This window comes from Nyctibius grandis, chromosome 32 (assembly GCF_013368605.1).
Source record: "Nyctibius grandis isolate bNycGra1 chromosome 32, bNycGra1.pri, whole genome shotgun sequence".
In the NCBI taxonomy this organism is placed as follows: domain Eukaryota; kingdom Metazoa; phylum Chordata; class Aves; order Nyctibiiformes; family Nyctibiidae; genus Nyctibius; species Nyctibius grandis.
This window is the reverse complement of record NC_090689.1, coordinates 1,275,768-1,301,214: the sequence shown is the minus strand read 5'-3', so window position 1 is coordinate 1,301,214 and position 25,447 is coordinate 1,275,768. Positions and strand designations below refer to the sequence as shown.

The window sequence follows — 25,447 nt, the reverse complement described above, 5'->3', positions numbered from 1 at the left end:
TGGAAATATTCTAAAGGAAATAAACTTTTCAGTAGAGCTGTACAACAGTGATGAATGGGATATAGGCAGCATGGGCCTGGGATACAAAGTCTTGCCTAGGAAACCAGGGTTAGAGTGCCCATAGTGCCATTGAATCACTTGCTGGAGCACTGTCACAACTGACCTTTAATTTGGATGCCTCACCTCTTTTTGTCCAGCTGAGATACTTAAGGCCTGATTTTCAGGATTGCTGAGCAACCCCAGCTGCCAGTCATTTTCTCACTGGAGTACTGCACCAGTCAAACATTTGGAAATTGCTCATATTTAAAAATAGGAAGGCTACTATCCAAGTATCAAACTATATATGTATCTCTTTTTCTATGCTAAATCAAACTTTGAAAGCCTCTCAGGCCCTCTGGGAGGGTTGTTGATGCTTATGAAGTCCTCTGGCATCCTCAAATGGAGGGCCTGGTAGAACCGCAAAGCATTCCCTCTTTTCATGTTTACATTTAGCCTCAGGGAGAAGAGCCTCCTCATGTAATGTAACATATATTGACATTTAGACCAAAAATGCCACGGACTGGTATTAAAAAAAACCAGTAGAATTTTTCACTTCATACAAGTCAACTATATTTTTTGCATAGTTTTTTCAGATGGCATTTGTGCTGTAACAATGGGTCTTTTCTCTTTCAATTTAGTATCACATTTAACTTCTCTTCATCGATATACTACAAGAAAGTCAACTCCAAAACAAAAGGAAGCTTACTTCATTACTGACGGCAGAGGAAGGTTATTAACCAAACACAGCTTTTTCCCCTTGTGAACCTGTGAAAACACTACCCGTCTTTTCTACAGAGAGGATGTCAATTTGTATTTCTGAAATCACACATTGTCAAAGATACACACGTGTAAACATATATACACATCTGTCTTGTCACTCTCCTGAAATCTAAATCACATGAACGAGAAACTCAAATGGCAGCATTCCAATTGTACTGAAGACCTCTCACCTCCCTTTCAACTCCACTTTTCAGTCACTTAAATCTGTTTTCTTCCTCATCTTCTCTGAAGTTGTAGATAGCAACAGACTCAGTATGAAGATCCCTATAGACAAGCTTATGTGCACACTGGGAGAAGAAAAGCAAAACCCTCTCCACCAAGTCCACCTATCCAGCCTTAAGGCCACTACTGGAAACGCAGAATCCCTTTAAAACAGAGAAAGGGACTGCCTCATCTTCCAGCCCTTTTTTAATGCACTATCGGGCAGTTCATAGCGTTTCCACGCAGTTCATACTTTTCCCCCGACTTCTTGATGTGACAAATGCCAAGATGCTGGAGGCTCCCTGCTCCTCCAAGGTGAGGACATTGCCATGCATTCTGTTTACTACTCTCATGCATTGCCAGCTGCTATTGCTCCTGCTGGTTTGTTTGTTTGTAGCAGTGTATTAAATTTTACCATTCAAAAATATTATTTAGCGCATGCTTTAATGAAATCCTGCCTCACTCCTCTGACAGCCAACTGGTGTCAATGGTGAGGAGCAGTTCTCCTACCACAGCTGCCTTAGTTTAATCCAAAGAAGAATACTGATAGAGCAGAAGCAAAGCAAAATACATACTTTTGGGAGACACATTGCTCTCAAGGTTTAATCCTAATTCTGACCTGAATTTTGTTAGTAGTTAGAGGCAAACTGCTCAGACATCTTTTGCACCTGAGAAGACACTTACCAACCATAGTATTCTGAGGCAGCAGGGAACCTGAAGTGCAGTGATTTGCTTTTATTGTTGTATTGATATATCAATACTGTAATTATGAAACAGTTTAATTTCTCCATCCTCAGTCTGTCTGCATACCATTTCTGTTCTACTTCCTCTCGTCTCTGCATTTCCTGCTAAATGCGCGCAGCACCCACAAAATGACACCATGCCTCACAGTCTTTGGAACAAGAATATTGTGGAATTGAAAGAGCATTTAGAAAAAGAGACTTAGCTTCAAAGCTTGCTTTTGCTATCAGCCTTACTTCTTTTATATCGCTGTATGTCATTTGTATCATCTGACCTGATTAAGCCCAAGAAAGCATCCACGGAGGACAGCTGACAACAAATCCTCTAAGACAGAGGAGACCGAACTACTGCTACCGCCCTGTGTGCGACTCTGAGTAGTAGTTTGAAAAAGGATCCTGTGCCAGGGTTACTTCATGCCAAGGTCAGAGCTATGCTGGGGATTATTTGCATTCCCAGTTACAGGAGAAAATGAGCCAGCAGATGCTACTGAGATGCAGAATTGCATCCCCTTGCATTTGCAGCCCAGAGTTTTCCCCAAAACAGAGTGCCAATGGCCTGATCTCACCCTGAGCCTTTTTTCCTGCCCCTGGACTCTCAGGATACACTGTAGGTGTTTAGTGTTTCTTGGCCACCTAGAAGGTCTGTTGTGTGGGTTGGGAAGTCACATAGGCTGGCCACCCTGCTGTAGTCCTTCCCCATATGATAGTGCTGTTACTCTCGCATCAGCAGAGGACTCCAGAGCAGCAACAGAGATTTTATTAAACAGCCCCAAATCTACAGTAGTAGATGGAATTACAAAACCTTTCAATAATTAAAAGTATATGCAACTAAAGCAGATTACACAGAACTACACCTAAAATTCTTCCCAAGCCTTGCCTCTAGCTGCTAGCACTGAGTATTTTTACTAAGGAAATGGCAGTCACTGGTGGCCTTGAAGGCACTTGTCTAAATTTATCTAAGAGAGGAACTAATTTGCTGCAGCTCTACTAAAAATCTCTCTAAACAGCAACAGTCAGGAAAAAAACTGAACAGCTCAGCAATCGCTGGCTATTAAAATCATTGCCAGGCTCCTTTGCTAGTATCAGTTTGGGATAAGAAAGCTTCTCTCCCATGCTTGCAGTTCAAACATCCAAATCCTAACATCAGTGATTAAAAACTAGAATGCCAGATCCAGGCAGGCTGAGCCAGAACAGATCCAGGCTATACGAGCATGCCTCTAAAACCTCTGGTTCAAAAAGGAATTAAGTGAAGGACAGGCAAACAGAAATCGAACTTGAGCAGCTGGCTCAGAGAACTGCCTTTCTCTCTTTCAGTCCACAGCAGTGCAAACCTACCTAGCCCTCATCTGCTGCACAGCACCGCGCTTGGACCTTTGCTAAAGGCAGCAGTACTCTACACTGGCATTCACAGAGAAATGCCAGCTCTAACACCGGGCTCTATATAATTAAGCTGAAATCAGAAAAGCTGTTCAAAAGGAAAGGACAGCTTTAAGCGGGTAGAAGCCTAAGCACTGTTTCCAAAGCCATTAAGAACCTATTTCTTGCCTTCTGACTTAAGAAGTATGTTAAGGGTCTATGTCATTTTGGTTTAGCTGTAAGCCTGCAGTGGGGACAACTAGCAAACACTGGATATTTTGGTTATTTCTCGTGACTAAGAAACTGCATTTCCAAATTATATACTTTTTCCAGAAGGTTTGATTTGGTTTCTCAAGGTCAGTGCAATATCACAGAGCAGTTTACTAAAAAAAAAAAAAAATCATCCCTTACCTGTGGCCGAGTGAAGACTCTCCAAGCTCCAGTATCTGGACAGGACACCTCTCATCCCACCACCGCCACACACCACCCCACTGCTGTCTGAATCGGAACCCGGTGAGAGCCCGGAGCTTCCACTGCTACTGCAGTTTTCTCCACTGTGTGCCCCACTGGACTCACTGGGGCACTGCTGGGTCCTCATGCAGGCAGGTAAGAGGGAGAGCCAGGGGCTCTGCTCTGCTGGGGGAGGAAATGGGCAAAGGACCCTGTGGCTGCTCCCAGGGCAGTGGTACCTGGCAGCGCTGGCTGAGGACTGAGCTGGATTCCTATCCTCCTCTCTGCTTGTCTCGATGCATCCTGACATCATAGGGGTCCACTAAGGAGGCTCCCTCTGTGGCAGCTCAACTGCTCTCAGCTGCAGCTTCTAGCAGCTGATTTTTATTAAAGCTGATTTCAAGGCATTGAAAAAGCAAGGGTGGGACAGAGATCTTTCCTCCTAATTTAGCAGAACTGTCAGATTAAAAATAAATCAGTGGGAATAGTAGAATTTCATGCATTTTAAAAATGCCCAAGTGAGAGAGACCTTGTGTTATCTGCTTCCCCTGAGAACTCAGAAAGGACTTAACATGTAAACTAATCATGTTTAGAACTGGCTGCGGATGCTGCCATTAAAAAACTATTTTTGTAAGTCCTCAGAAAAAGAATTCAAAATTAAATCAAAGCCAGAGAAACACAGACTGAGATTTGCATGCAGCTGGGAGCTTTGAAAAATCATCTAGCATCCACTCCCAGACTGTAGACCTGGGATGCTCCCTATTTCAGTGTGTGATCTTTGTAAGAGACCTCAGTCCCACGTGAAATAGCATCACTAACTACTTTTTAATTAGGAAGTTTTATATTCTTATTACCTAGCATGTGATTCAGTGTGTCCCTATAGAAAGAATTCTGAAAGAATACTAGTTTCCTGAGAATGCAGAAATACCTGTACTGTTTAACATCAGCTTTGAAACACCACAGAGGTTTTATGATAAAGGACGTCTCTGGACTGCCACTCTGCTAAAACACCTGCCTTACAATGGCAGATTTGTCAAACTATCAAAATAATTTAAGAGTAGCCACGTGGTTTGTACCATGTGCAGCAGAAAACATTATAAAACTTCTTATACTAGATGACAGAATACGTGTAAGACCAGAACTAGATTGCTTCAGTGTGAGATTATCCAGGTCAGCTCACAGTTAGCCAAGGGAGACTGTAACTAGGGGCTTGGACTGAAGTAACAGGAGCTCAGCTCCACTAGCGCAGGTGGGAGGGCGACGGCTGCCCACAGGTGGGACACAAAGGAGCAGGCTGAGAAACGTCAGACTGCTCCTACCATTTACAAAGTGAGTGTGTGTCTAGGCACCCAAACCCAAGACTAGGAGCCTAATTTCACACAAGAATTGAAAATGCTTGTTTTACTATTTCTGTGTAAGGGAATCCTGTCCAAAGTAAATAAAGCCACTTTATTATATGGCCACCACAGCCTGCTCTGACAGGTAGACCCCTTTGACTTTGCCTCACTATCTGTGCAACAGCAGGGTTATTTTATTTCACAGAATCACAGAGTGGTTAGGGTTGTAAGGGACCTCTGGAGATCATCTAGTCCAACCCCCTGCCAAAGCAGGTTCACCTAGAGCATATTGCACAGGGTCGCGTCCAGGCGGGTTTTGAAAGACTTCTGTTTTACTGAGTATTTCCTAGAAGAAAAAACCTTTGCCCTCCATCACTGCAGGTTGCTGCAAAGCACCTAACAATGCTGAACCAACCTGTGAGTCCTTAAATATTTCAGCTAGTCTTTCCAAGAAAGGTCTCTGCAGTAGTAGCAAAAAATAACATTTCTACAGTGGCCCATAACAAAAAAAATTCCTCCAATTATCTTCTGATGTAGCTACTTGACCAAATATCTTCCTCTAATGCCTCCCAATACAGAAATGGAAACGTGGTCTTGATTTGACTACAGTAGAACCACTCTTCTGCATTGATCTGATCCTTCCAGGGCCTCCTAGAACTGCCTGCATTAAAGTACAAATGGAGAGAAACACTTCTTGATCACAATAATGGGGGAGAAGGCATGTGAAGCATTAACACCAAAGATGAATGCAGCTGTTCTGTGGATGTGGAGCTCCTTGAAATCCATGCTTGGTACATGAGAAGTAAGGAAACTCCACATACCTGTATCTCTCCTTGACTGAACTACAAAACCCAACATTATTTACAGAGGCTCTGTAGCAACTGCCCTTGCCTGGGAGATCTGTGCCCTCATCCTGCTTAGATCACTCCGTCTGTTCCTCTGCTAACCCTCCCACTCTCTGGACCAAATGCTCTTGGCAAATACCAGAAGATGTTTATTCAGTGCCAGAGACAATTGTGCTGTAATCCCAGCTGAAGGTGCTACAGACGTATGCATATGATACGTATGTACTGGGCAGGCATTTTCTAATAGAATGGAAAGAGAGGAAAAATACTACAAAGCCAGGTTGTGGAAAGCACAATTTTATATCAGAGTTCAAAACTGCAAACCACACAGAGGGGTTCCCACCTGACTAGAGATTTTTTTTCTTTTTTGTTAAATCTACATAGAGATTTTCTTCTGTGGCACTAGAGAGAGAAGTTAGCTGAAGTTCCTGTAGCAGCAACTGACTCCCAACTACATCTTAAGGATCTCACTGGGCAGCCTGATCAAGGTAGTCAAGCTAGCCTGAGCCTTGGACAGCCTGATCCTAAATATCTGCTGTATTTTTTAGTCTCTATTGGGTTCTCCTGTAGTCTCGTAGCTTTGAACAGCGATTGGCAGAATCATTCACCATTTGCTACAATCTTCTTTTTCACTCTTTGCCCCATGGGAAGTTTTTATTGGTACGCTAAATCTTTCACCTCAGTAGCAAATAACCTACAATTGCACTCAACCTGCTAAGACAAATTTTCAGGAACTCAGCCGTCCCTTGGCCCAGCTTACTCTTTGGGTGAGCACATTTTATCAGAGACCTCAGAGAGTGCAAATCTTTGTAGCTGTGGTTAAACAGAATCAAGATTGACATAGTGGGTCTAATCTTTCTGCGATTCAGAGACAAAGTGAAAAATACAGTAGGCAACATGATTGCTTTTTAGCCACTTAAATTCAATGGTACTTCCACAGGTTAATGAGGATGGAATGGACGTTTCATGCTACGGCTACAATGATACACTTCTGAGGACTTGCCACTTTTTTCTGTGTCCCTTCAAGAACTAAAATGACAAAAATGGAATAAATAGCTCAGCTTGTTATTTTGCTGAACTACAGAACTGCTAAACATTTATAAGACATAATGAAGTCCTGTTATTAAGCTAATATTTTCCCTCTTGAATAGATTTCTCCAGTGGCTGTCAAACATCTTCACATTAACTGTTGCCAAGTGTGAGCTTAACAGCCCATCTATAGCTGGGAAAAGAAGATGAAAGTTGGCCACATGATGTTGTGTAAACAAACAGTCCCTTTGCCTCTGGGAAATACTTTCCACTATACCAGTAAGGCCAGAGGATAGCTCAGTATCACTAAGTGGTCGCTGTTTTCCAGACTATCCACAAAAGATTCAGACTCTGAGAACTTGGCTTGCCTATTCTTATTCCTTATGGAAGATTTCCCAGCCACCAGTATGTTCATCATCAGTACACACAACAGCCAGAATGAATTCATGCCTCTTTGGCTGGCATAACCAACACCAGCACTGTGGTGGAACTCCTGGGCATCTCTCGTAGATATCTGATAGCAGGACATTTAAAGATCTTAGGCTGTTTAAACCTGACAAGACACAGGGAAAATTGCCAAAAAATTTTCAGTCTGCATTGAAATAATGATTTTAAATAATACAGGTTTAAGATCTGTTACAGCACAGCTACAAACCTGACCTTGTAAGACACTAGTTACAAGTTTCTCCCTCTATGAGAACATGACAAACCCTGAAGGTTTACAGTCATATGTGTGACCCTATCCAAAAGTTTCACAGATTCTCCAAGAGGCAGCATGGGGGGAGACATCTGGGAGAAGGTAACAAGGGCAGGCACAAGAACAGAGAAGTCTCTAGCTGAAGCAGAGAAAGCAGTGAGAGCAGGGACTACACCTCCAACTCTCTGACAATTACCAGTGTCTGTCACTGTGTCACCTTGTGATTGTCTTCTGCTGAAAAGTCCCTATGGAAAAGCCCAGTGATGGCAGCACCACCCAGAAAGTTCCCTCTGCTCTAGATCTGTGGGCTAGTAGCTCCCATGCCCAGAACCGCTCATCTCCTAGCTTCAGCCCACTCGTAGCTACCTTCTCACAGCTGCACCCACTGTCCACCAAACAGCTTCCCAGTGACATCCTCAATTTTAGGCAATGTCTTCAGGTTACAAATAAACAGGTATCAGACTCAGAAGAGAGATGGGGAAGGACAGGATAAATAAGATAGCCTAAAGACAAACAAGCTGGTCCACTGCTTTAACCCAAAGCCCTATTATCCTACCACTGCTCTCTCCAGTATGGCTTGGGCCCTTCCCTCTCACCCCTTTCCTGGGGCAATTCCTGGGTCAAATGGTCTCTCAAGACCTTCAGTGGCTGCCAAAAAGCAGAAAAGCATTCCCATATGTTCATTAGGAAGTAGCTTGTTTCCTACGCTAGTCTTTCACTCTAGCTCAGCCTACTCAAACACTGCAGTAAACCAAGCAGTAAGGAACAGATACATACTGCAAGGTACAAACGAAAACATGGGCATAACCAGACAACTAAAGGGGAAAGACACTTGATATTCATCAATGCTACCTGCCAAAGTGCGTGGTGCAGCCAAGAAGGTCCTTCCAAAGTGTTCAAACAATCCTGACGTTTGAAAAGGACAGTTAACACTGCTAACATCAGGGGTGGGTGGGTGTGTGCGTGCATGTGTGTGTTGGTGGGGGTGTTCAACCTGTATAATTCTCTGGAGGAGGCTCAAGACTCATTCAGTCTTCACTGAACACAGAGATTAGCCCCACCTCAGCTGCTCTTTATTTCGCAGATGTTAGAGCCATCTACTGGTTCCTTACAGTTCTCTCAAGTGGCTGCTCTGGACAGAAGAGGTGACAGGAAGGCAGTCTGCAAAACTTATCAGTGACCAAAAGCACCACAGTATGCCTGATCCCAGCTGCTGGGACATCCAAATGACAGGTTTGAGCCTGCCTCACTTCTCCCAGCATGGCATAAAGAACACTGTCTCAGTGCTCTGGTGCCAGTGACTGGTCAGAGGTAGCTAACAAGCACAGCAGATACAGCATTAAAATTAAGCTCTTCTTCCAGCACTTGTGGTATGTTCTAGTTGGGAACAGGCAACCTCACCTAAAATAGTAAATTTGTGCCCAGCTAAGCTCTTCTCCTCAGGTAATGGGTACGTGCATGACAGAAGTCTCATAGCGGTGCATGGTACCTTTTGGGCTGGGATCATGAGAGCCATCTTTTCATACCTGGAGGGTATACTAGAGGGCTCCAAAACACCCTGTCCCCCACAGTCGCTGCAGCATTCCCTGCACAAGGTGGCCAGGTGAAGACTTTGGGAGTGAGAATTTTATCCGTATTTTCAACATGGATGTACATAATACCACTGCATACTGCACAGTACTTTCATATCCAGTGTCTTTTATGGCTAAAGCATATGCTAGCATCATTAATACAAGTAGTTGCAGCTTTACAGTTAGGAACTTTAAAATTAGAATAAATGGATTCATCATTTAATTTTATATTTAACTGACCTACAGCTCTGTCAAAAGCAACAGATATCACAAAGCTATGCAAGAATCAGTGGGCGTTCTGCCGCACTACTGCTGCCTCAAGGACACTCCCAATCCTAAAACTGATCCAACAACTTAAGAGTATTGCTTCAGTAATTTACAGTTATCTTCCCAGCCACATCCTACCACAGGAAGGACACATGCACACACTCATCACCCCAAAAATGCTTCACATGAAGCCCACAGGCAGCAGCTAATAGAGATAGCTGTGGTAGAAGCATTGCAGCGCTTCCTCTGTTGATCAGTTTTCTCCCCTACTAGCATGGTTTTGGTGGTGGAAAAAGGGTTCTGCTGCATTTCATTTGTTTTGCTACATTTACACAGAAATTCTTCAGGTCCAGGCTTAGCTCCCAGTATGAAATTCACTTGCACCTGCCTCAGGAATATTGTGTGAATCATAGATGATTCAGGTTTCATGCCCCATTTCTAGACGGCATATAAACATCTGCAGTACTACCAACTGGTCAGTCTACATTTACTCTCCCTATTCACTCTCCAAAATTCATAAATATTTTTTAACTCCCTCAGGTCCCAATTGGGAACTATCATGAAATTTGTATCAGCTGTGACTCAGAATTTACTTCTATGGCAGAGGTGCTTAGGGATTTGAGCTAATGTCAGAGATGCAGAGACAACTTGACAATGATGGGTTTCCATCTGGGATTTCCAAGGGGTAAAGCTGCAGCTTTTTTAATTCAGCCAGGGAGCTGGTCCTAAGTGTTGGGGCCACACCAGATGCTTGTGACAGCAAGTGATCAAAGCCCTCAGTGCTGAGAGCAGAGGCAGGGCTCTTGACACCATGATAATAAGTAGTTTGTTTTCTTATTTCCAGATGAAACCTCATGACTCCGTGCATGAGTTGTATGAAGTGTCAGAGAGCAAGCCAGTTTTGCTTGACAAAATATTATGACCATCCAACTCTGATGTAATTAGCACAATGTTATGCTCCCTTAATTAGGTAATTCCAGCAGCGTTTAATCAATGGGACAAAGAGACTTTCTGAAGCAGAAATGGCAGCTTGGCACCCAACTGTGGTTGGCTTTTACTGGCTAGATTCCTAACCGGCAAACAACTCCTCTGCAGACTGCTTTTCTTATCCCACCCCAAAGTGCGGTGATAGAGATATCTGCAGTGTTTGGGCAGACACTGTCAGATGGAGAATTTAAAAACCTGGCAAAGATATGTCTCACTGTTTAATCATCTGTGCAACTTACATTTTAATTCTGAGAAAGTGTCAGTCATTGGAAATGAAGAAGACATGACATTTCATGCACATTCCTTGTGAAAATACAGCATACTTGTTCTTTAAGATGATTTATTTAAAGTACAGGAAAATTCTACCTCTAGAGGCTCATTTAGTTGCTTTTAGTGCCTAATTAGCAACTTGAGAGGAACCTCATCATACCTACCGTAGTGCTCTCCAGCAAACACAAGGCAGAGTCTGTTTCATCTGCATAAACCTAATTCAAGAGTGTGATATATATGACATCACCCTAGGTGAGCCAGAGTTCTCGTGAAACAACACAATGTTTCTACATCAAGCACGCTATCATTGCCATTGGTGACCTTTTCGTCACTAAAAAGCTGACCACTGCCTTTAAACAGCACTCTGGTTATTTGCTCAGGAAGAAAACAAACCAGAGTACGAAAAGCACATGAAAGAATTAACTCTAAAGCAGATTTCTGCTCAGACATGGATGCAGCATTCCACATAAATAGGTTAGAATGCTTATCACATAGCTTCCATACTCAATACACCATAGTTGGATATGAATTATGAGAGAATTAAGCTAAGACTAGCGTACACACCAAGAGAGGAGATGCGCCGTTTCCAGCCCACGCAGTCTAAGCCTGTCGGAGTGCTCTGGGAAAATGGATGCAGTTTCAGCGGTAGGATGTCAAAGGCAACAGCAGACGTGATGGATGGACTTACTCCAGCCTGCAACAAGAGAGGGAAAACAAAGACAACAAACATTAAACTTAGATGCCCTGGAGGACAAAATACAGCATTCATCACAGAGCACCTCCTTCCACCTCTGATGTTTGCTCACGTAAGTAAATAGTACATTAGGAGACACATGTGGATGACTGTGGCTAGAGAGGTTAGAACAGAGCGAGAAGGCAGGGAAAACAGCAAGGTAATAAGAACAGAAGTGGATAACCAGGTATGGGACTCATACTTCACATACTACCACACATACCTACATTCACAGAAAGTTTCACTCCTGCCTATGAAATGTATCTAGTGGGAAGCATATCACCCCAACAAGTCATCCCCTCAGCTACAGAACTGTTTCCTACGACTTTATGACTAACAATTCCTGTTCTGATAGTTAACATGTAAATAAAGCTTTTCCCTTCAGAGATTTATTGGTACCAGTCCCCAGTCATATAGAATGTGGATAACACAATGTTCTTTTCTTCACTTAAAGGTACAAATAGGATCTCTCGCTCTCTTCTCTACCTGGCTGACTGATTTTACAAAACTTACAGAACTTCATGAAACTTTGAAAACTTGATACCGTTGCCAGATCTCACTGAACTAATAACTTTTGCTGGTTTAAGAGGGAAAACATACAGATACATGCACACAGCTCATGACCTCTAATACCTCAGTAAGTCAGGCTTAAAATAAACAAAAATACAAGATTTTTTGTTTAAGAAATCATACACACATACAAACCACTGTCACAAACATACTCCATCCATCCACAGACTAACCTACTCTCTCCCACATTCACTTGAAGTTTAAAAAAAAAAAACGAACCAAACCTAAAAAAAAAAATCTATCAACAAAATCCAAAATGTAAACCAGGTTGTTCGCCTTTTCTGTGCCAAAACCAATATTTTTTGCCGACCTTGCCCGACCAAGAAACTTTCTGTGTTTTCTGCCTCCTCTCATCCACCCTGAAACAGAAATAATGCCTGCTTGATATAGGGAAATGAGACCAACATTCCCCTGCTACTTCAGGGAATCACAAGATACTGGGCAAGGTACTGCAAGAATACACATCATCTGATATTAAGCAATACAGATTGTTGTGAAAGTCACTGAAACTTGTACTACTTAAGGCATAACATAGATATGCTTTTATTCCTTTTTCCTTCTCTCTCTTTTCTCCATCCCATACCTCCTATGGCTGGCACACACAGAAAATACCAGTGCCTGTGGGCAACTGGGAGACCAGCTGGTCAGTGAACATTGGTCCCACAGGCATAGCCATTTTTAATCTCTCTATTGCTACTGCTCCTTCCTTTTGCTGCTGTGACAACACATCCATCCTTCACTGAACCAAGAACTCAGGATTTTGAGGTCTGTAGTTTTTCTAGGATCTTTCCTTCTCCCTACCAGACCACACAACGTCCCATGAGCATAAAGGCTGCTGACTAGCCTTGATGCTGAAGCCTCTTCCTTAGAAGATGGCAATTAGTCAAAACATCCTTCCAAAACTAAACAGCAAACTAAGCCCGCTGAATAGCCACACACTGCCCAAGCAGCTGAGAGTGCTGCTGCTCTGAGCCTGGTTTACTTTATTCTTCCTGCACTTACTCTCCTAAAACAAAGAGAACACAGCCAATATTTTGGCACAAACCACCATCTCCTGAGGGATAGCATGAACCCTGTTCAAATTAACCTGAGCAGTGCCTGTTTGTCTTGAAAAGTCACAGCAAAGCCCCAGTGGGAGCACATGCTCTTCCAGTGACAAGGAAATCAAGCAAAACAGGCAACTTCCCGAGCTCCAGCTCTGAAAATGCCAAGGGTAAAGTCTAAGTTATTTACATGAAAGGTGATAGAAGGCATTATTGTTCTGTTTAAGACTCGGAAGGAGAATACTGCCTAGGGCTGTTACAATAAAAACTGCAGGTTTCATTCTTATTAATCTCCAGGACAGAGCAAATTTCAAGTACAGGTATCATTTGATTTCTATAGCAGGGAAGCCAGGGCTGTGAAACCCAAAGTCAGGAAAAGAAGCATTTTCAGAGATGTTAGTAATATGTGGGCAAGGTTTTCACCAACCTACAAGGAGGAGAGGGGGAATGAGGAACCAGAGAATAGTAAAGACCCTCTCCTACATTTTCTGATACAGGTTCAAAGGGCTTTTACACACAGCGGTTCAGTCCCTGGGAGAGGCATTTACCCCTGTTATGTGTCTGTGCCTTGTCAGGTGCACCACAGGGGGAGACTTATCTCATTCAATCCTCTCTCCAAAGTGTGTTCATTACCCTCTTGAAGTGTATCTGAGGTGCCCACAGTGCTCATAACCATGATAGCACACAGCAAAACTTAATTTTCTCTTATTTTAGACAGGGTAAAATCGCATTTCCAGGAGTCATATTCAGGACAATAAGCTAAAGATCTGTTTTTCACTGCTTCTAATTTCTTTTTCAGAATAAAAGAGAGCGCCTTTTTCTGCACTATACCCCCTCTGGGTATAGTCCCCCGATGGGCCTTTTAGGAATCCCTCTAATTTGGCAGTGCAGAAACGGTGCTCTAACAAATGCACGTAGAAGCCACGTCTGTGCTTCTATTGCTGTGCACTGGAGAGGCACCAAGCTTAACAGCCGGGTTTTAACTTTCTGTCAAAATAGGAAAGAGCAGGATAGGAGCAGACAGGCATTTCAGAGACATCACTAAAACAATTTTTGCAAAAATAATTCTCAAAACAGAGTCTATTGCCATTACAGCATTACATGCATCAGTGGTTTGGGGCACTGTCTCTGCTTCAGCTAGGGAATTTATACTGCATTTAAAAAAAAAAAGGCAAGAGGACCCCAGGCTACACCGTGAAACCCGTCACCGTGTGAATGGCAAAGCCTATGTCCAAGCAAAAGAAAACAGATTCATCCACTACCATGTGAGTTTCTCTTCTACTTTGTGGGAGTTCTACCTTCAAAGGCTTGCCACCACCAGTTAAATGTTAACACTTTAAGGTACAAGATCAGAAGCTGCTCAGCTTGTTACTGCTACCATTTCATTGTAAGGGACAGCTGGGTCAAGCTTCAAGTCTGACTCTAGGGACTTCCACAGACTGTTCCCATTTAACACAGATGAGCAGCTTACTGGACCCGAGCAAAACAAAGACCAGTATACAGAATTGTTTAGGACTGGTATTTCAAGTGGTTATTTTTTTTAGTTTAAAGGTAATTTCTTGACTGTTTGTCCATTTCCATCTGAATCCCAACTGCCAGCCTTCAGAATAGCTTCTTATTACCACTATATTCATTTGTGTACGTTAATCTGAATGATAGAATAGTATCAGAAATCTGCACTTAAAAATCAAGAATTTGTTTTCTGTTCCTCCCTGGTCTAACCTATTAAGTCATTTCCACAATATTGCAGCACTCCATCACCTTGTATGCTGACCTGATCTTGACTTAACACAATATGACTTGTCATAACTGAAGCCACACATCCCAAGGCAGCCATGTGTCAGAAAACATCAGACTTGCAATTTCAGATCTCCAAAGCCCCATATAGTTGCCTTATTCCCGTCACAAAAACCACAACAATGAACATCTTACAAAGCTTCTTTTGTGATAATTTATTTCTCCTTATAAAAAGGGATTTAGCATCCTTCTAGAACTGCCCTCAGACACTGCAGCTTGTGACTGCACTCCCACCACACTTGGGAGTATGAATAAGCCAGCATTATTACAGAAACAGAGCATTACAAAGACAGAATAAAACACAAGAGGAAAAAGAAACTACGTGATGATTATTATAAATAAAAAATCCAGGCCAAGAAATGCAGTTATATGGGCATACAGGAAATAGCCCTTGAATCCAAACAGTTCTCTCAACAAAAGTTAGCATAGTACTCTCTTAGCCTGCCCACAAAGATAAAAAGTGTCAATAACCTACATAACACATTTAAACCAACACAAACAGTAAAAAACCAAATCTACCTACATGCTACTAGATATCTTCTACTCACCTCTACTCCCCAAAGAAGAATGAACCAGAAAACTAACTCAGGCCCATAAGCCCCTCCGCAGGTGATGTTAAGTGAGGCTGCCTCAGTGGGCACAGGGGCAGCTGTGAATCATTACACAGCTGATCACAACTGAGAGGTACGTTTGCACCAGCAAATACGGGTGGAAATGTTTACAGGAGCAGCTGTTTTCTAGCAGCATCAAAATGTGCAGCCCATCAGCAAAACAGACAGCATGCAAGCTGTGTAATCTGGATGGCTCTAGGGGAACCTACTGAGGTAACTGGTTGCTCCTTAAAAATCCACAGATTTTTAGCCTCATTTTTTGAGGAGGGGAGAACAGTGGGCAGTTTTTCAGAAACCCTGTTTCTGGAATTGGCCTGGCTTTCTGTCCCAGGGTCCCGTCGGCTTCGATGGAAGGCTCTCCCAAGACAGACAGGTATGAGGCAGCAGGTTTACTCCTGGCAAGCCACAGTGGACAAGCTGAGTTGTGTCACGTCAATGTTTTCCCCTCGCCATCCACAGAACTACTTGTGCACATAAGCTCAAGCATGTGCTGAAGTGCTGACAGGACCAGGGCCTCAGCTCCCCTCAAACATTCTCATTTTGATGCAAGAGCAACCAGAAACAGGCAACCAGGGCAACTGAGAGAAAGGGAAACAAATGCAAACAGACCAAAACAGAAAACCCTGAGGAAAGCTTTTATTTGAATATCTGCTACTTGATTTCAAGCCTGCTCAGAAGCTTCCTCCATATTATCATCAGATGCTGCGTGGAGTGTCCCTCTCTCTCATCTCCTTTTTCCCCAGAAGTTCTTTATTTAATGTATGAAGGCTAAATTTGGCTCTTGGATACAGATTCATGGCTCTCCCTGAAGGGAACAGACATTAGCTCTGGATCCAAGAGTAACAGATGCCATCAGTGTGAGTCACAACAGCCACAAAGTTTGTCACAAGCAATCATAATGCTGATCCTCTCCAGTGGAGAGGAGAATACCAATAGCTAAAATCCCCATGGCAATGTTCTCTCCAGCACTTCACAGCAGGAATTTGCCTCAGTAGGAAGTGTGGAGTTGGCCTCGGATACAAGGGAAGTCTAATTTAGAAGTCCCTTGTTAAAGTTACACAGCAATGCCACAGGGCACTGAAGGAGATTTCATCAGTTTAATTTATATTGATTAAGGCAACTTTGACTTGCTCCTTGCCTTCCTTATCTTTCAGCTCACAGAGCAATCTGATGCTCTCACATCCTATTGTCCAGCATGGCACAGGGCAGGAACTGCTCACTTACAGTGACTAAAAAACCCGCCACCTTTAGAGATTACCACTTATGGACCAGTTTAGTGTTTAATCAGTCTCCACAGAGTACCAGGCCCAAAGAAAAGCAGACAGAACTGGTACCAGACAAGGTGCACAGACAGGAATACGATGACAGTAGAAAGAAGCAGCTGGAGCAGAGAGGAAGACAGTGCCAGAGGATGAGGAGGACAGTGTACGGTTTCTTACTTTTAACTGGTCCTCTGGGAGGTGTCGCAATTGAATCCCTCTCTCTGACTGTGTCTCCTTCTCTAGCTTCCTTTTTTGGTTCCTCTCCATCCAAACATCATCGAAGCTGAAGCACTTATAGAGGGGTTTAGGTCTCTTCCTCCTCCTCTCCGGAATCTCCTTGGCTTTTTCATCTGGAGCAAGGAAGGAAAGCCTCCAGGCTTTGCTCTCAAGAGTGGAAATAGGGCGTGGGGATGGTGGAACCTGGGGGGGCCTCCTTTTGCGATGGGCAACCCATTTCTCATTTGGCCTCTTTTCAGGTGGCATTTGACATTGCTGTTTAGACTCCTGTTTTACAAACAGCAGGTGAAAACACAGGGTTTGTTGGCTGGAAATTTTGTTTGCTTCACATCAGTTTGAACAGAAGATGGCAAAGCTCAGTTCTCTAGCCCCAGAACTATTCAGAAGAAAATGCTTTCCCAAGAGTACTGGCTGGCTGAAACCAGCCTGTCTACTCACTCAGCCTTCTCCACAGGCTTAGGGGTACTCCACCCTGAAGCAGAAGCTCTGCTATCCTTTGAGAGCATAATATACACTCCCTCTGCACAGGACGATGCCCTTTTCACCCTCCTTCTAGATGGCATATTACAATAACATTACTACTGGGATTTAGGTCACTCTGTCTGTATACCATTATTTACAAAGACAGATAGTGTCTCTGAAAATAGAATAATGACCAGTCTTAACTGTCTGTGCTTTTGCAACCGTACTTCAGTTACACAATGTGAAAAGGCTTCCTAGATGCCTGCAGGTCTGATATATTAAGCCCTGTGCTTCCTGATGTGCTCTTTACACTATCCATTTTATTTGCTTGATGTTGGGCCGAGAGCAAGGAATTGCACAGCTTTGCACTTCACTCTCATTTGCTTTTAACGAGTGGTTGCACAAAATTACAGCTTTTACACTGGAACAACTTGAAATCAAGCATGCCCTGAGGCATCTAGCTACTACTCCAGCTAGCATCAGTGATAGAATCAATAATATTTAAGGTGGGAGATAATGATACTGAGGAATGAATAATCTCAGGAGTCTCTTTTCATACCAAGAAAATGTTGTGTCCTGACAATAGTATCTCTTCAGTTTCTCCCAGTTCATTTGACGAATCCAAATACAACCGTTAAACCACTACAGGCACGTCCTACCTACTCTCAATTAACCAACAATCCCAGATCAATTCTTCTTTGCCATTGGTAAGAGATGTCACAGTCTAGAAACATTTCTTATCTACTAGATGCTATAGAAAAGGAAAGTGTGTCCTGCTGGTATTCTGTGCCTAACCCTATCATACCGGAGAGAGGTGAGGAGGAGAACTTGCACAGATTCCAAACATGGGACATATTAGGGCAGTTCGCTCTTGCCTGCTGGGTAACACAATTATGTGAGTAAAATCATGACACAAACAGATTAATCAAACATGTAATGAAGGCCCTGACACATGGGCAAACTGGTAATTGCTCTGTCTTGCTGTTTTCAGCATAAAATCTGTGTCCTGGATGTAACTTGGAGAATGTTAACCCTTAGCAGGCAATGAGAGAGGGGCAGGTCTGTGCTCCATCAGGCTAAGAAGGGTTACTTGCCATTGTGGTAGCCAGCAGCGTCAGGGGCAAGCTGATCCAGTGCAGTTTGGTACAGCACTATAACACAGATAAAGCTGATACCACTGGAAAAATACCTGGCTGGAGGAATATATACATATCCCCATAGGGGAAGGCACACTGGGAAGTGAGCTCAAGCAACTTCACGATTATGCATTTGGTTTGCAATAATGTCTTTACTGATGTGGAACAGAAAAGGACTTTTCTTCAAATCTGCCATTAAACTTAATTTTATGACCTTTTTACTTAGCAACATATGTAAGGAAGACCGTCCTTAGTGTTTAAATGATAATTACGTTGGAAAGACTGAACACTGCACATATACTTTGCCCAATGTCTCTGCTGTATTTTCAGAGATTCCTGAAAAAACGACGTCCCTTACAAAATTCAGGGTGCAGTCCTACTTCATTTCACAATGTCATGAAAATGGAAATAAACAAAAGCCCTATCTGCTTTAATAGATTAGATGTTGTGTCCTGAAAGCTGGGACATTTACATTAATTTCTAGGCTCCAGCTGCATTTATCCGATTTCAGATACCATATTCCAGAGCCTCCAGAAGAATCAGGAAAATTAAACTGTTTTTATATGGCTTAGACACCATTTAAATTTTTCATGGTTTTCATTAAATTATTTAATCTGGCAATCAATTTAAGTAATTATTTATTTGCTCCTAAGGGTTACACTATAGGATGTGGGCTTGCCTATTCAAGGCTTTACAAATGCCTCATCTCCTCTTTTCTAGATGCTCTTTTGCGTTATCATTTACAGGTCAAAGATTTTATTCATCCTCCGAGAGGCTGTATCAGTTTACAGTGCGTATAGTCCAACTATCCTGCATTTTCCTAGGCTGGTGTAACACTGCAGTCTCTTGGCTGGAATGTGGCATCCGGTATTAAGTTTGTAAGTTAAGTTGATGCCCGTGAAAACAAAGGATTTTCAAGTAAAGCTGAGCACAGAAGGGAATAAAGCAAATTCTCTTCCCCTTCTGCCCACAGCAATTCCAGTACTACAGCCCTCACTTCACAAACTGCCACCCACATGCTGCTTTAGATTCCAGACAGCATTAGCTAAAAAAACCAAACCAATCCAATCAATAAACTTTCATTGGGAATATGTGAGGAGCAGTTGAGGGAACTGGGTTTATTCAAGCTGATAAGATGGCACTAAAGGCAATATAAGAGCAGCCTGCAACAATTTTGTCGTTACATGGGTGATGGATCCAAACTCTTCTCAGTAGTGCCGGACAATGCCACAAGACAATGGACAGAAATTGTAGCTTGGAAAATCCTGGTTGGGCATTAGGAAAAAACTTTTCCTTGGGAACATGTTTCCCAGAGAGGTGGTGAAATATACAGCAATGGAGGTTTTCAAGACTTGGTTAGAAAAAGCCATGGGTTTGTCTACCTGGTGTTGCCACTAGTCCTGTCTGAAGATGGAGGTGGGAGTAGATGACCTCCCAAGGTCTGTTCCAACCAACCTTTTTTTGTTTCCATACAAAACATATAGAGTTTCTATTAAAAAAACAGGGAGAAAGGGTAGGCTAAGACCCTTTTGGAGGGTATCTTAAAACTTTAATATAACCTGGGATGCGAGAGACAAAAGGCAGCAGCAGCAGCAGCAAAAGCTGTGCCAGGGCTCATTTGAGTTGAACAGAACCAGCCCTCAGCTGCAGAACTGATAAAGCAGTTCCAGATTCATAAACTCTCTGAAAAACATCTGCTTGGGGTATGCAGAATCTCATACCCTCTCGCAAGTGCCACTTTCAAAAATCTGCGCAACAAAATTATTTTGCCCATTTCTTAATGTCAAAAATCATCATCAGCAATACTGAAAAAGCAGCATGATCAAGCCAGGTTCTGGGATCCCAGCTAACAGATCAATCTCAGTCACTCTGGTGGTTTGCGCTTAGCCACTGAAAGAGATTCCTAAGCTCCCAGCCACTTACAACTTCAGAAATCCTCTCTGGGATTAAAAGCCTACCGACAAAGGAAGTCTCTGCTTTTAAAAGCCCCAGCCAATCAAGAAATCCCTATTGCAGATACAATCTTTTCTGTGAGATCCAGCCTATCACAAGGAAATTAATGTGTTACCAGAAGTAGAATACAATACAACATCTTCAAAAGGAGACCCTGAGTCCATGTGTTTTTTTCTGTTTGCTGTAGAAAAATCAGAAAAGGACTCCCAGTGGCAGTCAAAGGGCAGTTATGGTGACTGCAAAAGACTCATGGTACTTTGAAAGACAGCAACTCATTGTCTAAAGAAAAAGATTTTACCTCTTAAAAAGTGACTGCTAGAAATGGGAATTGATTTCTATGTTGCCTTTCACTTCGAGAAACTTATTTACTATACACCAGTTACAAGGCTCGATTTTGCCTTAGGAGGGGTAAGACCCAGCTAAAAACTGGAGTTGAACAGAGGGTGGCATCTGTGTAACCTGTCTGAGGCATATTATGCATTAACGCTGTTGGGATGACGCCATTCCTTTAGATTTTTGTGGTAAATCCTCCCTTAAAGAGTGCATCAATTCATAGAGTCTTGAGCAGAAACAGAAAGATTAAGTAGTGCTACCTATCTTACACAAAGAGGAATATTTATGCACCCATCTAACCAATGTGTTCATTAAGCCTTTAAAGAGTTTCACTGGGATTCCTAAACCATATTAAAACAAAAGACTCTGCAAACCAAACCACCACCTGATCATTCCCAGAAAACAACTCACCTCATCTCGGAGCATGTCACTAATGGAAGAAGCTGTGTTTAAGCTGATCTGGGACTGACTGCTTATGCCACTGTCATCCCTCTGGTATTCGTTGTCCAACGAGTGTACAGAAAGTAAAAGACTACCTCTGGGTTTCAGTGTCTTTGGTCTCTCAGGAGCCTCCAAACTGCTTTCAACTGCAGAGCTGTTCCCAAGAGAGAGCATTGAAGTGGCACATATTCTTCCGGGATAACGGAAGCTCTTGTGTTGAGAAGTGGATCGTGGACTCTGTGGTTTAGGACTCATGGGCCTACAAGGCATGTCTTTACCATTAGAATTTGAGAGCTGGGGACATGATGGACTTGACTGACTAAATGGCAACTGCGAATCAGTGGGGCTAAATGGAGATTTCATCCAGTATTCCTCTAGAGAAGCATTTAAACTGTTGCTCAGAGCCTCCTGTTGTTCATCACAGTCTGAACTCTGTGAGTATCTGATGCCCAAGTCATGCGACTGTATTCGTTTTCTCCACGTACCTGCAGGTGAAGAGACATCCACAGGCTCCACAGGGGTATCAAAATAGTTGGTGTCTGTTGAGGAGCCATTAGCTGTTTCTGTTTTAAAAAAAGTGTGTCCGTTGGAGCTATCCTGTCGCTCCACTGATGGTGTTCTCATTACATGGCCGCTAGTTGCATTAAGACTCTCCTGTGTTGGTGATAAACTTGCTAAGACAGGTCTTTTTAGTCCATCTGCCTCCTTGCTTTTTAGAAAAGCTTTCCAGCTGCTTTGTCGAAGTTTGGCTTTCTCCTTTTCATTTTTCAGTGATACTCTTGAGCTTTGCTCAGTATTTTCTTTTTCTGGAGATTTGGATTCAAATAAGCTTGAGAGGGATTTGTGTGCCAAAGCCAACCTTGACCTGAACTTCTTACCCTCAGGGGTTTTGTTTCTTTTGTATTCATTTTCAGGGAATGATTTTCTAATCCCAGAGTATTCCACAGGTTCACTGTCATTGTTCTCAGATGAACCTGAAACTTGTCTATCTGCATATTTGACAGCAGCCAGTGTGGGAGAAGTTGAATTTGTATCTACATCTTCCATCAGTATCCGACCAGAGCCAGAAGCCTTCCTCAGGCTCATTCTGTTGAATAATCCTGCAGGTCTCTCATAGAATAAATCATCGTCGTCAGAGTACTCAGAGGTGTAGCTTTCCTTCGTGTGGAAGACTGAACCAGATGAACAACTTTTGAAAGACTGTAAACTTTCAGTGTCTTCATCCTCTTTCCCAGCATCCAGTTCTTCCATCTTTGCCCTGCTGCCAAAGAAGCTGCTGCTTCCCTGATTTTCTGCTGTGGCAGGCTTAGTTTTCCTGAAAGATGTCATTTTTGAGAATACTAAAAACCTGGAAGCTTTCCCACTATTCCCATTCTTTGTTGGCTTTTGCACAGCTTTACAGGGACTGTTGTTACTTCCTAGGCTGTGGAATGAGTTCTCATCCATTTCCTCGCTGTTCGTGCTGCAGGTACTTATATTATCTAGGCCCAGCACGCAAGTGTTATGGGTCTCCCTTTTCACAGAACAGTTAAAGACATCAGACACATCTAGATCCAGTGTGCTGTCTTTGCTAGGGCTAGCTGTGTCTTCTGCAGGACAGCCCTCCTTTCCTTCACTAGAAGGTTCTTCACGAATACCTGTTTGTTCCTTTGAACCATTACAGCCTTCAGTTCCTTGCCTGCCTGCTGCTTGTTCAGAGATGATGCTGGGCCCTTGAAGGTCAACATCAGCACCATCTCCCTGACACAAATTGCTTACACTGCACGTTGCCAGTGTTACTGCACTAGTTATATATAAGCCGCCTTCTCTGCCTTGATGTGCTTTGAATTCCTCTTCCTTAGACACCTGGTCATCTCTTGTTTCAGCCCATGACTTTCTGAGCTGTTCTGTCTCTAATTCACGAGTCTTTGTTCTGCAGGGCTCTTTCTCAGAGATTATAACACCACTTCTGCTATGTGATTTTAAGGGTGCTTCTTCACATTGATCTGCCTGACTTTCTGCATCAAGTATATCATTGCCCAGTGGTGCAGTAACACTCCTGAATTCCACTTCTGCACTTGTTACCATGGAATTACTAAAGGTGAACCCTAAGGATGAAACTACATCCGTTTTCTCTCTTTTCTCTTGTGAAACTTCTGGTTCTTCTTCAGCTGTACCCCTACCAAGGAGTACTTCTGCACTACCACGAATGGGGTGGGTGGCCAGAATTTGTTCTTCACAGCTACAGCTTTCACTCAGAACTCTCTCTGGCTCATCACGAGCTTTGCTGACAGTATGAGGAGACATCAAATCCTTGCTCACTACGTTTCTCAATGTTCCAGTTACCACTTCAGTAGGAAGGTTATCATTCAGTGTCTTGGACTGTAATCCTTTGTGCTCTACAGATACTATAATTAGGGCAGGCTTTAACTCTGGAGGAGTCATTAGATGCCTTTCCTGGCTTAGGTAATCTGATCTGGGAGTCATTTCAACAGCAAAGACACTGTCTTCATCCTTTCCTTTATGAGTAGGATGTTCATTTGTTACTAGCTCAGAGTGACTCCTTAAGGCACCAGTTTTGCAACTTGTATTTTGCTGTGTTGACTCTTCGTGCTCCGCCCCAGTGTTACTGCCACCTGTTTGCAATGTGGTTTCCAGGACTTTCCAACTGAAGTCAAGGTTAGAAGAATCATCTACCCATCTTTCCCCTACCATGATCTCCATACCTGATAGTTCAAATTCAAGGCCATTCTCCTTCAAACTTTTCTGCTGTATTCTACCAGTGGAAACACAGTTTAGAGAACAACCACAATCTCTGTTTTCCACAACAGCAGGAAAACCTACATGACAAGCTGCTAGGTTCTCAGTGTCACCAATGCCAGATTCAACATCAGTATCACGTGGGAATCTGTCTGCTTCCAGATCTCTTTCAGCTTTGTATTGGTCACTTTTTATAAGTTCTTCAGCATTTATGATCACTGGCTCACAGTCCAGGGCAGATGCAGTCTCCTGTTGTTCCAGATTACACTCACAAGCATCAATCTGTGTAGAAGATAAGCTATCAGCACAGGTACCTACTGCTTCTGGGCTAAGGCCACACGTCTCTGGTTTACAGTGCAAATAATAATCAACACACTGGGGAGAGCCTGCTGGTTGAGAAAGCTGACACTCATTTGACTCTATGTCAGTATTAAGAAGAGAATTTTTTATGCCAAATTTGCCCTCTATTTTTATTGCATTTTCAGGGCTTATAGGTACCTTTCCAAAGTTTTCCCAAGTGTATTCGAAATCCAGCCCTTGAAGATGTATTCTGGAACATGACCATCTAAACTTGTCTGTCAGATGAATACAGTTCCCCACGTATTCTGTCTTGCTTTGAGCACTGATATTTTCAGGCACACTGTGCCATGTTTTACTCTCTGTAATCTCTGACCTTGTGAGTGGTGGCTGAGATTTTGGGTTGAAGCAACTCTGGTAAAAGAATGAACCTGATGTCAACATGGTCTCTGTACTTCCATCTTTTATCCTTTTACCTGTAGTTTCCTCACTGTCACCTGACTTCCTCCTGCTACTTTTTATACTGGATATAGAATCTAATTCACACTTACAGTCAGATGTCTTGGTGTAACTTTTACAGTTAAGTCCATTTGTTTCAAAATGAAGATTAGGCAAACTACAGCTTAATGCTGCATCTGACCGGAAGGAAAAGTGCTGTACCTCAGGAAAAATCAAACAACTTTCTGAGTTTGCTTTGAAACAAGCAATGCTTAATACTGCAGGATGATCCTTCTGTCTTGTAACATCATCTTCTGTAGGTATTGAGTTGGTACAGGACTGCACTTTACTGCTTTCAAACTCTGCGTTCTTTTGCAGTACTGCTACAAACTTTCTATTTGTCTGTGATATAATGCCCTCTTCACGGACTTGGTTCTCCGTGTTGGAAATGTCACTAGTTAATGTTAGCTCTTCGTCTCCCAGTTCTTCACCTTCTAACTTCACAGATGGTATGCAAAATTCAGTTTTGCTTGGTGCTGCTTTTATTTTGGAGGACGCTTCTAACCACACCTGCTGCGTAAATTCTGGTTGCCTTGAGCACTTAAGTTCCTGGAGGGTTGTTTCTGCCTTTGCTTTAGGAAGACTGCAGCACAGATTTTTTTTTTCGGTAACGAGGCAGTTTGAACCCGAGCAAGTTTCCCCAGTTACATCACTGGAAACAGATTCTGTGTCTGATGCACTCTCATAAGGCTCAGTTTTTACATCTGACAAAGATCCACTCTGATGTGACAGAGCCTCAAAATAATCTTCATCTGTTTCTTGGCTG

General features: G+C 42.8%; 1 protein-coding gene across 1 annotated transcript in view; it reads right to left on the bottom strand.

Annotated features, from left to right (window-relative positions):
- Positions 1-21,891, bottom strand: part of LOC137675111 (rho guanine nucleotide exchange factor 4-like) — a 112,484-nt gene extending 90,593 nt beyond the window's left edge. Inside the window, 3 exon segments of the mRNA XM_068421034.1 lie at positions 11,134-11,263; positions 16,763-17,089; positions 21,118-21,891. Of these exon segments, the coding sequence (XP_068277135.1) occupies positions 11,134-11,263; positions 16,763-17,089; positions 21,118-21,771 (1,111 nt within the window). The 5' untranslated portion in view covers positions 21,772-21,891.
- Positions 21,892-25,447: the final 3,556 nt, after the last annotated feature.